The following is a 12,942-nucleotide window of genomic DNA, read 5'->3' as shown; positions in this document are numbered from 1 at the left end:
TCTGTCTGTCCCACGTTTTTCTACTCACTGACGTGGTCAATCTATGTGAAACTGCACATAGGCATTGAGGACTGGCATAGGTAGAAGGTGACAAAGCTACCAATGGGTATGGACTAGTCATAGTATATTTAATATTATAGATAGAGAATGCCCAAGGAATGCGTCCTTAAACCAAGGACACTAATAAACGTTAAAGGCTCCTTGCCTAAAACCCAGAGATGAGTTAGCATTTTAGCACTCCCTTTTGTTCCCTGGTTTCAAAGTTAATGAGTTTTTTTAATGGATTTCTGGTTAGATGCCTAAATAAGGTCTGTGGCTAACACAAGCTGAAGAAGACTTCCATGTTTTGTTTTACAACATAAAATACATCAGTAAATACTCCACTGAATTTTGAAGCCTCTTCATGAATAAAAGGCGGTTGCTAACAGGTGGCTAAATGAGACTACAGAATGTCATCACGCTAACACGGCTTTACAGTCTTGTTAGGTGATGTTAGGTCATGCAACTGTAATGTAGTTCGTTTATAGTCTATTTCATTATATTACAAACTGCTGCTGACTGTTTTTACACTGTCCACTTTACTTCACTTTACTTTGACCATTTGCACCACTCCGTATCTGCTGCTGTGGGTCATTTGCACTCCGTGTACATCACATACATCCCATAGGCTGCTCAAACATGCACCTTGATTGTACAGGTTTAGAGTATCTTCGACAGTGTCTTGTCTTTAAGTTATACTGCTTAGTTTTTTCTTTATTTTTACTTGTACATATTGTTTTTATTGTGTTATTATTATTATTATTATTATTATTATTACAATTTAGCTTTCTTTTAGCTCTTTAGCTGTATGACATTAATACTAGGTGAGAGGGAAACAGCATTTTGATTCTCTGTATGTCCAGTCCTGCACATACTGTATAGCAACTGACAATAAAAACCTTTTGAACTTTGAACTTATGTTGGCTTTTTACTTCTGCCGATTGCATGGAGGCTTCAGTTATCATAAAAAGTGGTGTACATTTGTGAAGATCATCTTGCTGAACAAACCGTGTTAAACAATTGTTTGCCACAGAGCTTATTTTGGCAGCAATCAAAAATCCAATGGAAAAATCCTGTGGACGTTTTAATGAGGGAACCAGTGCGACGCTAGCTTCCGGTCAGCCTACAGAAAAGTGTCCTCCCTGGGGCGCTCTATTTGATAGGATACCATCTGACAGGAACATAGCACCTACACACTGGGCCCTACACATAAGCCTTCTCTGTGGGCCCCCTACTCTTCATCTCTTGATCCATCTCTCTCTCAGGCACATTTTGAATTGTTTTGATTTTTGTTTTTAAATGCTGGTAATAAAAAAGCCAGCGGTCAGAATTCTGAGGATTATGAGGTTTATTTCCTCTTCATGGACACCACCTTCGAAATTACACTTGAAGAAAAACAAGGTCTTTCTTACAACTTCAAAGATGACAAGAAAATCGTTGACCTCCAGGGCTGACACTGCAGTGGAGCAGTCACCACACAGTTACCTGTCATAAATCTTTATCTCCTTGAATCATGACTTGCCCTCGCAGCTGTGGAACGCCATTTTCTGCTTCCATCATGACACTGGTCTCATGGTTGAGTGCAGTCCCTAGCATGTAGCCTGGGCTGGACTGGAGATCCAAACTTAACTGTGGCTTTGAGAGCACTTGTTTGCACTCCCTCTCATGTGATTAACTTCTGATCTAATTTGCAAACAAAGACCACTGGTTCTGACTTTATTTTGTAGTGACAAAGTAACGAAAATGCAGGACACACAAAAACACAGATAATGGACTGTGGATTATCTCGACTAACCAGGTCATGACTACTGGAAAGAGACATGGCTGTTGGCGTGAGGTGCTCAAAGTCCCAACAAAAAAAACAAAACATCAAAAAAACAAAAACAAAAAACAAGTGCCATCTAGTTCATTATATTGTAGAGAAGGCAGACATCTCAACGACCAACATCTCCAACACTCTGCAGCTCACACCAAAACAATCTATTTTGATAAGTAACGCTGCAAGTCAGAGGATAAATATGATTTTTTGATTCTGGGGTGAACAGTCCCTTTTAAAATGCATCAGATACATTGCACATCTGACTGCACCTTTTTAATCTCTCCTTTTGTCTTTCACACTCTCTGGACTGACCTGTAAAAACCGCAGTTTGACTCATCAGCTTCAGGTACTGTATGGTGGTTAAATAGTAACTTAACACCACCTGTTTTACTGACTTACAGAGGTCGAAGCTCTCAGCATGCTGCACTGATGTGACTGTTCTCAGTGTGTGTGGTCACTCTCCAAACTCCCCATTCTAAATAATTCTAAATTCTTCTCAGCTTGATGTTAAATTATTTATGTAAAGCTGCACTTATTTAGATTTTCACATCAACAAAAAGATTATGTAATGTGAAAGGGGTTAACCAGCGTCAGCACACCGGCAGAGATCACTTGACTCTACAGTTCCTCTCTGCTTTATAGTTTTAGCCTCTTTCAGCTTATTATTTTGGTTTTATTTGGTAAAAAGAGAATGAATACTGTACTTACATTCATCATGAAGCTAAAAACATGACCTCAAAATCAATGCTAATGTCACTCTCTTTGCCAAACGTATAAAAAAAGCAACTGTTAGCTAACACTATCGCCAAGACAACTTTCTATGGTGATAATGTCAATTTTGTTTGCCAGAAAACCAGTTAGTGCAGCTTTAAGTGTCCAGGGTTCCCACACTTTCATTGACAAAGTTTTCGAACTTTTCCAGGACTTTGAAAGCACCCATCATTTTTTTTTCTTGCCCAGCTTTTTTTTTTAACAAATCAAATTTAAACTCGATTCAAGAATAATTTCAGCTAGCGGGCACACATGAAGAGAGAGATGAACCCTGGCAGAAAAGGACGAACGTACCGTCGGTAAACTAAACATTGTAACATATAGATGTGTATTGTGGCTACGTAAAGTCGACAGATTCAGAAAATTAATTTGACGTTATGTTACATTACATGGAAGATTACTGTAACAATTTCATTATATGCAACAAAATTCCGTGACTTTTCCAAAACCTTGAGTGATGTTGAGACTAATTGCATGACCTTTTTTAGGCCTGGAAAATGTGACTGTGAAATTCCATGACTTTTCGAAAACTTTTACTAATTTTCACTAATTCCATGACTTTTTATAGGCCTGGAAAACATAACTGTAAAATTCCATGACTTTTTGAAAACTTTTAATAATTTTCACTAATTCCATGACTTTTTATAGGCCTGGAAAACATAACTGTAAAATTCCATGACTTTTCAAAAACTTTTAATAATTTTCACTAATTCCATGACTTTTTATAGGCCTGGAAAACATAACTGTAAAATTCCATGACTTTTCAAAAACTTTTAATAATTTTCACTAATTCCATGACTTTTTATAGGCCTGGAAAACATAACTGTAAAATTCCATGACTTTTCAAAAACTTTTAATAATTTTCACTAATTCCATGACTTTTTATAGGCCTGGAAAACATAACTGTAAAATTCCATGACTTTTCAAAAACTTTTAATAATTTTCACTAATTCCATGACTTTTTATAGGCCTGGAAAACATAACTGTAAAATTCCATGACTTTTCAAAAACTTTTAATAATTTTCACTAATTCCATGACTGTTTTAAGGCCTGGAAAACGCAACTGTAAAATTCTGTGACTTTTCAAAAACTTTTAATAATTTTCACTAATTCCATGACTGTTTTAAGGCCTGGAAAACGCAACTGTAAAATTCTGTGACTTTTCAAAAACTTTTACTAATTTTCACTAATTCCATGACTTTTTATAGGCCTGGAAAACATAACTGTAAAATTCCATGACTTTTTGAAAACTTTTAATAATTTTCACTAATTCCATGACTGTTTTAAGCCCTGGAAAACGCAACTGTAAAATTCTGTGACTTTTCAAAAACTTCTAATAATTTTCACTAATTCCATGACTGTTTTAAGGCCTGGAAAACGCAACTGTAAAATTCTGTGACTTTTCAAAAACTTTTACTAATTTTCACTAATTCCATGACTTTTTTTAGGCCTGGAAAACATAACTGTAAAATTCTGTGACTTTTCAAAAACCTTAAATGATGATGACTAATTTTAGACTTTTGCAGGCCTGGAAAATGTGACCGTGAAATTCCGTGACTATTCTAGAGTCTGGTGTCAAACTAGTGAAATCAACGGCTTGTTAACGTCTCCCTGATACTGTTAACATGACTGTAACCTATACAGAGCACACGACAACACAAGGTCATTTTGACTTGTTTTTATTTTCATAATTTGTCAAAAATAACCATCAGAAACTTGACATGGTCGAGCAGAGAAGTATTCGTAGTGTTGTTCGCTGCTCACCAGTGAAATACTGTACTTCAGCGTCTGTAGCCAACAAAACAATAAATAACAATCCCAAATTTTCCATGAAGGTTGAACTGAAATCATCCTCAGAGTTTAAGATGTGCTGTGGTCTTTCTCTCTCTGTTACACTGTGCAGGCATGTACGCACCGGTCCAGTTTAAAGTTTCCTACTTCTGTCAGAGGTCTTTTAGCAGGTGAGCAGTTTTCACCATGAGCTAAAACACCTTTAAACTAAACACAGTGACAAAACATACAGTGTGCAAAGAGTGGAGACTGAACTGGAATGCTAAAACATGGAAAAAGAAATGTGCCTGCAGAGCAGTTTCATCCACCTTCAAATCCTGTCGTTACTTCCTGGTATAGCAAGTGCATAAAAGCTTCCTTTAAACAGGTTCTTTTGATTTAGCGAGACAAAGAAAATGTTTGGCTGTTTTAAATATAAAAGACAAAAGAAGAGAGTAATGAGTCGGACAGCAGCTGCTTCTTCTCAGTCCGAGGGGTTCTGAATGACGATCAAGAAATAATCCTTATCTGTGAAGAAAGAAGGGAAATAGTTAAACGTTAGATAATAACAAACTTAGACACAGTTTAGGATCTTAATTGCAAATAGGGTTTGGTATCGTGAACATTTTTTATACGATATCTGATGTCTGACACTGAGGAATTCTTCTTTCTTTTTAGCATCGGTGTGATTTTAAACGCCCTGACACACCAAACTGACAGTCGGCCATCAGTGTTGGGCCATCGGTGAGTGTCTGTCGCCCTCGTCAGTGTGTCCCGCGCTAATGGAGTTCGTCAGCCCCTGGTGGCTTTTTTGTTTTGTTTTTGGCCCAATCAGTATGTTGAACCAGCATCAGCGGAGCCCGTCTGTGAACGCAACTATGAGGTCCCCAAACCAGACCCCTTCCTCCTCCCGGCTGGTTGGATGTGCTGCCAAATTCACAGACACGACATGGGAGGCGGCTTATGTTGGTGAAATGTACAGTCAGTCCAAGGGCAACAGCTGTGGTGGACATTCCTGCAGTCAGGATGCCGAGGCCACGCTCCCTAAAAACTTGTAACAACTGTGTCATTGTGTTGTGTGATCAAACTGCACAAATCAGAGTGTCCTTTTATTGTGACCGTCCCCAAAACACACCTGTGTAGTAATGACTTAAACCTGTGAACTTTGGGAGCAAAAACAAAAGTGCATTTAAATTGTTGTGCAGCATATTTTGCTCGAGACACATTTTGGTTCGTCGTTTCACAAAAAGTTGGATACACTGCCCTACATGCAAAGATAAAAACCATGAGGTCAGATACAAAGTAAAGGTTTTAAAATAATCTACAACAGTAAATCAGATTATTCTCACTGTATTATCAGATTATGAAACACCCAAAGTGCTCAGAGAAGCTTCATTATGAGCTGCATCATAAAGAGCCAGAGTGTGGTGAACTGCAATGCAGAGGCTGTAAACTGGACGTCATGATTTTAAGAGGGCAGAGAGAGTCTTTAATCAGAGAGTTTGTCTGATGCAATCAACTAGAACAGCTCGCGTGGTGGAATAAGTTTTACTGCCAACAGCTGACGACCAGAAAATACTGCTGATTGTTTTGTTACATTTGACCAACGCCTTTGTCTGAACTGGATTTGCCCTCTAAGACTCACAAATGAAACAGTCTCTGTGTTGCTTTGTGTTCAGTTCAGACTTCTGTAACCTGCACTGCAGCGTTAGGCAGACACTCTTAATTTCATGCAAACAGAAAATTCTTGCAAGATGTTTGTTGCTCTGAATTTCTCCCGGTTTTGATTACAAATATAACAGGCACCTGTTTTACATAAAGAATCAGATGTTTTCTTAAATAATTGGTTTCATTTATTTTCTCCAACTCTCTTAAAACAGTGCAGACACACACATCAAAAATGTTGGCTGCAAAGAGATCCTTTGCTGAAGCATTTTAATGTGAGAGATGGAGGACAAAATCCACAGTCCTCCTAATTTGTAAAAATGTACTGTAATGTTGAGCTGAAGCTAACATGAGGAGAAGGGCTATAACTCTGCGTGCTTGTTGTGAAAGAACAGACGAAGGTCAGGATGTATTTGTTAATCCAAAAAACAGATTTCACAGATTGTTGTTTTTTGAGGAATGTGGCCCTCTACGTGCCCAAACATTTTATATCTAGTTTTGTGGCAGCTGTAACGCAGGTGATGAAGCGAGTCGGCCATTAATCAGAGGGTTGGTGGTTCAGTCCCCTGTCTGCATGTTGAATTGTCTTTGAGCAAGTCACTGAAGAAGTCTGTTCCCCCCCTCTCACCTGGAGCGATCATGATCTCGTTCTTCTTGGAGCGGACACGGAGGAAGGTGAGGTCGTTCTGGGGGTCGATGTCTCGTACGGTGCTCCTGGCCTTCATCATCAGCTGGTGGATCAGCCCTGCGTACTGCACCGTGCTGGCGTTGTCCAGAGTCGTCTTGATGGGGATACCTGAGGGAAATTGGTTCATTCAACGTCATGTGAATTTTATTGACTGAATCTGTCTGTGATAATTACCAAGTGACAAATACATTTTCTAATCAGTGTTCAATTAGCTCTAAATCAACATCAGTGTAATGTCAGCGTGGCAGGGCACTGCAACATGTTTTATCTCCCAAACAGAATCTGTATGGCTCATAGAGTGACTATTGACTATAGAGTGAAGCTATTTCCAAAGGAGTTGGTTAGTGAAAGGCACTAGTTAGCGATCTAGTCAGGTTGAAAAAGAGCCACCTTTATGGGGAAATAATAAGAGTCAGTATTTAATGGTTTTACCTTCTGCATTGGCGATGATGATTCCCTGCACTCCGTTTTGGCTCTGGATTCTCTTCAGAGTTTCTTCTACTTCAGCCTGGGAGATGGGAACATGAGTAAGGAGGATTTCCTTTAGATACTGAGGTGACTGAAACCCTACAGGTCATTACAAAAACAACAGTACCAACACTGGTCCGAACCCTGCCAAGAGCCAACCGGAAACAACGCGGCTAACGGTGCCAACATCTGAAGCAGGCTGCGCATCAGAGTGGGTGCTGCTGGAAAAAACGTTCTCAGAAGCCATGTAATAGTTCCACGTTTTATGTCCATAACAAGGCTGCTGATGGTGCTGCTGCCTGACTTCATCCTTGATGAAGGGCACTCCCTTTCCCCACTCCCAGCCCTCCACGGTGAAATACAGCCCATAAGCCGTTGCCAGGGTTTGGCGCTCATGAGAAATCAACTCCAGCTGTGCATGGTTGAAGATGGGCGCCATCTTGATGAGGACACAAAGGTGAAGCCCATAGTGAAATCGGAGAATGTCTGGTGAGCAACAGGGTTGCCATCCTGGCAGCTGCTGAGGTGAACAGGCCGGGCAGGTCGTCCAGTGGGTAGGCCGAGTTATCACACCACTACCACACGCTAGTGTGGAGGAAACAATGTGGAGGGCAATGTCCCTGCCACAGCAGCCACGGGTTCAATTCCAGCCTGCGGCCCTGTGCTGCATATCATCCCCTCTCTCCCCTCCCAACGCTCAACCTGTCCTATCCAGTAAAGGCAAAAGCCCCAAAAAACAAGTCTTTCGTGTGGAGAGAGCAAACAGACTCAGTGACGTGCTGCTGGCCCACAGGCGGCCCTGGAGCGCCTCAGCGTCATGCTGCTGACCTAGGCAGAGATAGAAGGACTAGAGAGAGTCTGTCAGCAGCATCAGTGACTCAGGAGCTGCAAGACTTGCTGGCAGACATGACAAAGTACATGGTGATCGTGTCTTTAAGACATAGCTGGCTGCATGCTGTCAGAGTTTCAGGGTATGTGATGATGTTACTGTGTACTGTGTGTGGTGCACCGACTGTCTGTTCTTGTTTGTTTTCCCACAATGGAACGAGTTTGAATCCCGTTAAAATCCTCCATTTTTGAAATCTGAAAGAGCTGAATAGTTCTTTACATAACACAACTTGCTCTCTACTTGTTTTCAACATATTCCATCACAACAAGTGGTTTCCTTAAACAAGAGCCCAAAGATGAATCAGGGTGGCTGTGTTTTGATACTGTCATGAAAAAGTGAACAAAGAGGCATTCATGAGGACAGCTACATATTCTTTTCCTGCTTGAAAACAGCTGTTGTCACTATGACAACCAGAAACGGCTGTAGGTTGAGAGTTAACATGATCAGAAACACCGGACCGCCTACCACAACAAACAACAGAGAAGCTCGGGTTATAACACACACAGACACATCAGCTGACACTTGGGGCCGCTTCAAAGGCCATCGATCGCTCCAGTTATAATTTAGTTTGTAAACATGCCCCAGATCAACGTATAAACGTCGCGTCAGTTGATTTCTCTGTCTGTGCTGGACACAGGGGGCACAGACAGGACAAACCGCTGCTCTAAAAACACCTTACAGAAAGCTAACTGAATAACATTGCTATTCTGACAACGCCCGACTAGCATAGTAAGCTAGCCGCGGTTAGCATCTTCAAACCCCCCTCATACAACTACACATTCACAACGGTCACCACAGAAAAAATAAATATGTTTATAAAACACACGCAGAGGCAGCCATCGTTTCCTACCATGTTATCTTTGTGAGGAGAGATCTGTATCTCCGAGCTCAGAAGAACAACAGCTAACAGCTCAGTCCGGTTGCTGGGAGAAGACGACTGACGTAAACTTCCGGGTCAACTGCCGCAATGCTGCGTTCGCGGTCCAAGGAAAAGTGGGAGACATGGGTGTCGTATGAAAAGAGGCAAACTCGGTTAAAATCCCGACGTTTCAACTCCAAATGCATTTTGTGTAACAACCAGAGGTGAAGGAAGAATTCAGATCCTTTGTTTTACTGGTTACTGGTTTTACTGGTTTCATTGGTTTTAATGGTTTTAATTATTTTAATTATTTTATCTTTTAGCGGCCCATTTCTGCTCTCAACTATTATTTTATTCTTACTCTTATGGTTTTATCTTTTGTAATTTTATATTGTTTTAAACTAGTTTTACTTTTTACTTGATGGCCGTAACTATTTGATTGTGTTGTTGCTCTGTGAAGCACATTGTGCTTCCACCTGGAATAAAATGTGCTATTAAATAAAGTTTTGCTTGCTTGCTTTATTAAGTTAAAGTACCAACACCACTGGAAAAATCTACTGTTGTAGACCGTTATAAGTAAAAGTGCTGCTTTCAAAATGTCACTTTAAAATGTAGCAAAAGCAGAAAAATGTTTCCTGTGGCTGTCTTATTATTATTATTATTAGTAGTAGTAGTAGTAGTAGTATACATTAGTAGATTATTGTTTCTAATCAGTGGCGTTAGGTAGTTACAGCAGGCCCCGGTGCACACTATAACAGGCCCTAAGGCATGCTGGTTACTTGTTATGTGCCTAAAATAGCTACCATATAATCTGATCATCACATGATCAAATAGAGACTTGACACTGAATAACACCAACATACGTATCACCCAGCAATTGTCATCTCATATGTACAGTATATGTATAAGACAAGAGTTACTCATTTAATTGAATAGTTTATTAAACCTTATTTATAGTTTTTGTAGAATAAGCACATATGTTATATCTTATAACATATTTTGTTACAGATTGTCACTGGCTATTTTACAAAATAAATAAATAACATAATCATAAAACCATGATGGAGATGGGTTTGCCTTCTCAAAGCCATATAAAGTGCCTGACATCATTTTGAATTTAATGTTAGTTTTTCTTTGAACTCAGGCATAATTCTTTCTGGGTCCCTTCACCTCTCAGGGCCCCAGTGCAACTGCCCTGCCTGCAGTGTCTATATTCACACCCCTGTTTCTAATGCAGTACTGTAATTGTAAAAGCAGGATTTCATTGTTGTAGTCTGCTGAGACAGAGCTAGTTTCCTATCAAACTGCAACTAACAATTATTTTCATTGTGGATTATTTTCTCCATTATTTGATTCGGCTGTTTTGTAGGAATTCTAAAGGATTATCAAAATAGTTGTTCATTACTTGTCTGTCAGTCGACTAATTGTTTCTTATGTACTTGCATAAAAACGTTTTGTTGTTTAACTTAAAACAACATTATAGCTTTTAAGATCTTTGTAAGTTTTGCATGCAAAAATCTTAATCTGTAACTGTAATGTGTCAGTAACTAAAGCTGTCAGATACATGAAGGAAAAGGTACAATATTGACCTCTAACATGGAGTCGCAGTGGAAAGCAGCACGAAAAGAAAGGACTCAAGAACAAGTAACTCAAATCTGTATGTAAGAATAATACTTGAGTAAGACTTACTGTTTTACATTTCATCAGGACACGTTGATGAATGATGGAATTTTAACAGTTCCCCACTCATTACATAAGATTTGTTCACATATTCCAAATTCCTGTTAAACAAAAAAATGAGTCATTCTGGGGTTTTTTGTGTTTTTTTTGAGTGAAAAAGTAATAGACAAGAATATGTTTATGTTCTCAGCTGCTTATTTTAAACAAGAAATTAGAAACTGATCGAATGTCCAGAGAAATATTTCATAAGACGGCTGCACGTTCTCAAAGCCTCGTTTTATTTATTTAATTTTAGTGAAGGAGGTCTGAATGTAAACAATGTGGGCGCGGCCAGCAGCGTTAAGTGTGACACAAACAGCCGAGCCAGGACCGGAAGTCCAGAGCTGTTTCCTTCAAAATAAAAGCAGGGGGAACACTGTAGGTCCAGCACAAAAGGAGGAGTAGGGGAGTTTTACTGAAAGTGAATATAATTAAATTTGAACTCGACTCACAGTAAGAGGGTTACCGGTTTAATCTGGAGCCTTCAGAGATCGCCCTATAGAGCTGTTATACCTGGGTGTAGATGGTCTCTATGTGTCAGCCGTGTGATAGTCTGGTGACCTTTCCAGGGTGGACTCCGCCTCTCGCCCACTGTCAGCTGGGATAGGCTCCAGCCCCCCGAAGTCGTTGAAATCCGATGCTTAGGCAGTGACTGCGGCGTCAGAAACAAATGAAAAAAGGCTTCCTTTAATGTTGGCATGAAACGCGGCCAGTTGGCGTTGTAGTTTAGGGCGTCCGGTGGCTTCAGGGGGAAACGTGGTTGGACAAGGATGAACGTTAAGGCGGCGAAAGTCAAACTGGTGCAGACAAGAGGGGTGATAGATGGGTCCAACAAATACAACTTTCACCGAAAGATTCTAAAGCCAAACTCTGTTCCTTTTTCCTAAATCTAATCACGTGCTTTTGTTGCCCAAACTTAACCATGTGTTTTTGTTGTTGAGGGACAACAAATATCAATTGGCGGTGTCATACCAATATAGTGCTTTTATTTTGAAAGAGACTGCATGCAAACTGTACATTTCCTATGAAAACAGAAGTGTATTTTGAAAACAGACAATGCATGTAACAGGCTGAAGTTGACACGGCGTCCCAGAACGTCAACAACCAACACACCCAGGGTACCTTGGACGTCATATGTGGACGTGGAAAGTCCATGACCAAATGTTGATATGTGACGAGGTCACAGTGAGGATGTGTTGGTTTGCATCAGTTATAATAATTAGGTAATATAATGTGTAATAATCTCACACTCTGACTGGGGTCACTCTTCATAAGTAGGTTTATTTCTACCTTTGATAGCCTGTTTTTAGTCAATAACACTTCTGTGCTTTTAATTTACAGGATAGGCTCAATTTTTCAAGTTTGTCTTAAAAAATAATTCAGACACTTTAATGTTTGTCTCACTGTAGAAATTCCCTGCGTTCATACTGACTGTTTAAAGACCCTCCATAAAACAATTTTAATGTCAGTGATGGAGTCAAAATACACAGTCCTTGTTTTGTGCAAAAAATACACTCCAACGATTATTCTGAGGCGTCAGACGGATGTTTTCCAAATTTAGGGTTTTATTAGAAGAAAATTCTTACTTCATATTTGTGTTAAGCCGCTATTCCTTAACTGCAGCTGGAGGGAAACTGTCTGTGGAAACACAAAGACGGGGATTATATTACGGAAAGACTATAAAATTTGAAATATATCCACTTCACTTGTCTCCGACTGATTTGTTAAGCTTCATATCAGCTTCAGATAAAGTTTGGAATATATTCTTGCTCAGGACTGCTGGTGTCCTCAAAAAGGCAAACCTCATCTCCATCATGGTTTTCTGTTTTTGTAAAACTGTCAACCTATAACAAAGTTATCTGCTTATTCTACCTAAACTATGATAAACTGTACTTTAACTATAAAAATGATTGAGTAAACTAATACATTCCTAATTTCATTTGTATTTGTTGTCATCTACAGATATGTAATGATGATTGCTGGGTATTATGTATGTGAATGTTGTCTTATATCAATATCACCCACCACACAAAGCGTTCTGCCTGCTGCCGTCTGGCAAACAGAACCTCAGCATCTGGTCTGACACCACAAGCCTCTGGGACAGCTCCATCCCTCAGGACATAAGACTGTTGAAACGGAAATACTTAGAATTTTCAAAATGTTCATGATAGCAGCTGGGAATGATTATGTTTCAATTCAATAACTAACAATTATTAACATTTTTAACATCACAGTTCATAATTGATCTGGAAAAT

At 39.6% G+C, this 12,942-nt stretch overlaps 1 protein-coding gene across 1 annotated transcript; it reads right to left on the bottom strand.

The window, feature by feature from the left end:
* Nucleotides 1–4,292: 4,292 nt before the first annotated feature.
* Nucleotides 4,293–9,086, bottom strand: dynlrb1 (dynein, light chain, roadblock-type 1). Its single transcript, XM_050037736.1, has 4 exons — nucleotides 8,960–9,086; nucleotides 7,185–7,260; nucleotides 6,693–6,860; nucleotides 4,293–4,927 (listed from the first exon to the last, which is right to left on the bottom strand). Exons 1-4 carry the CDS (start codon nucleotides 8,960–8,962, stop codon nucleotides 4,884–4,886), a joined length of 291 nt encoding a protein of 96 aa, XP_049893693.1. The 5' UTR covers nucleotides 8,963–9,086; the 3' UTR covers nucleotides 4,293–4,883.
* Nucleotides 9,087–12,942: the final 3,856 nt, after the last annotated feature.

Source organism: Epinephelus moara, chromosome 24, assembly GCF_006386435.1.
Source record: "Epinephelus moara isolate mb chromosome 24, YSFRI_EMoa_1.0, whole genome shotgun sequence".
Taxonomy (NCBI): Eukaryota; Metazoa; Chordata; class Actinopteri; order Perciformes; family Serranidae; genus Epinephelus; species Epinephelus moara.
The sequence above is the reverse complement of the archived record's forward strand: the minus strand, read 5'-3'. Positions and strand labels throughout refer to the sequence as shown.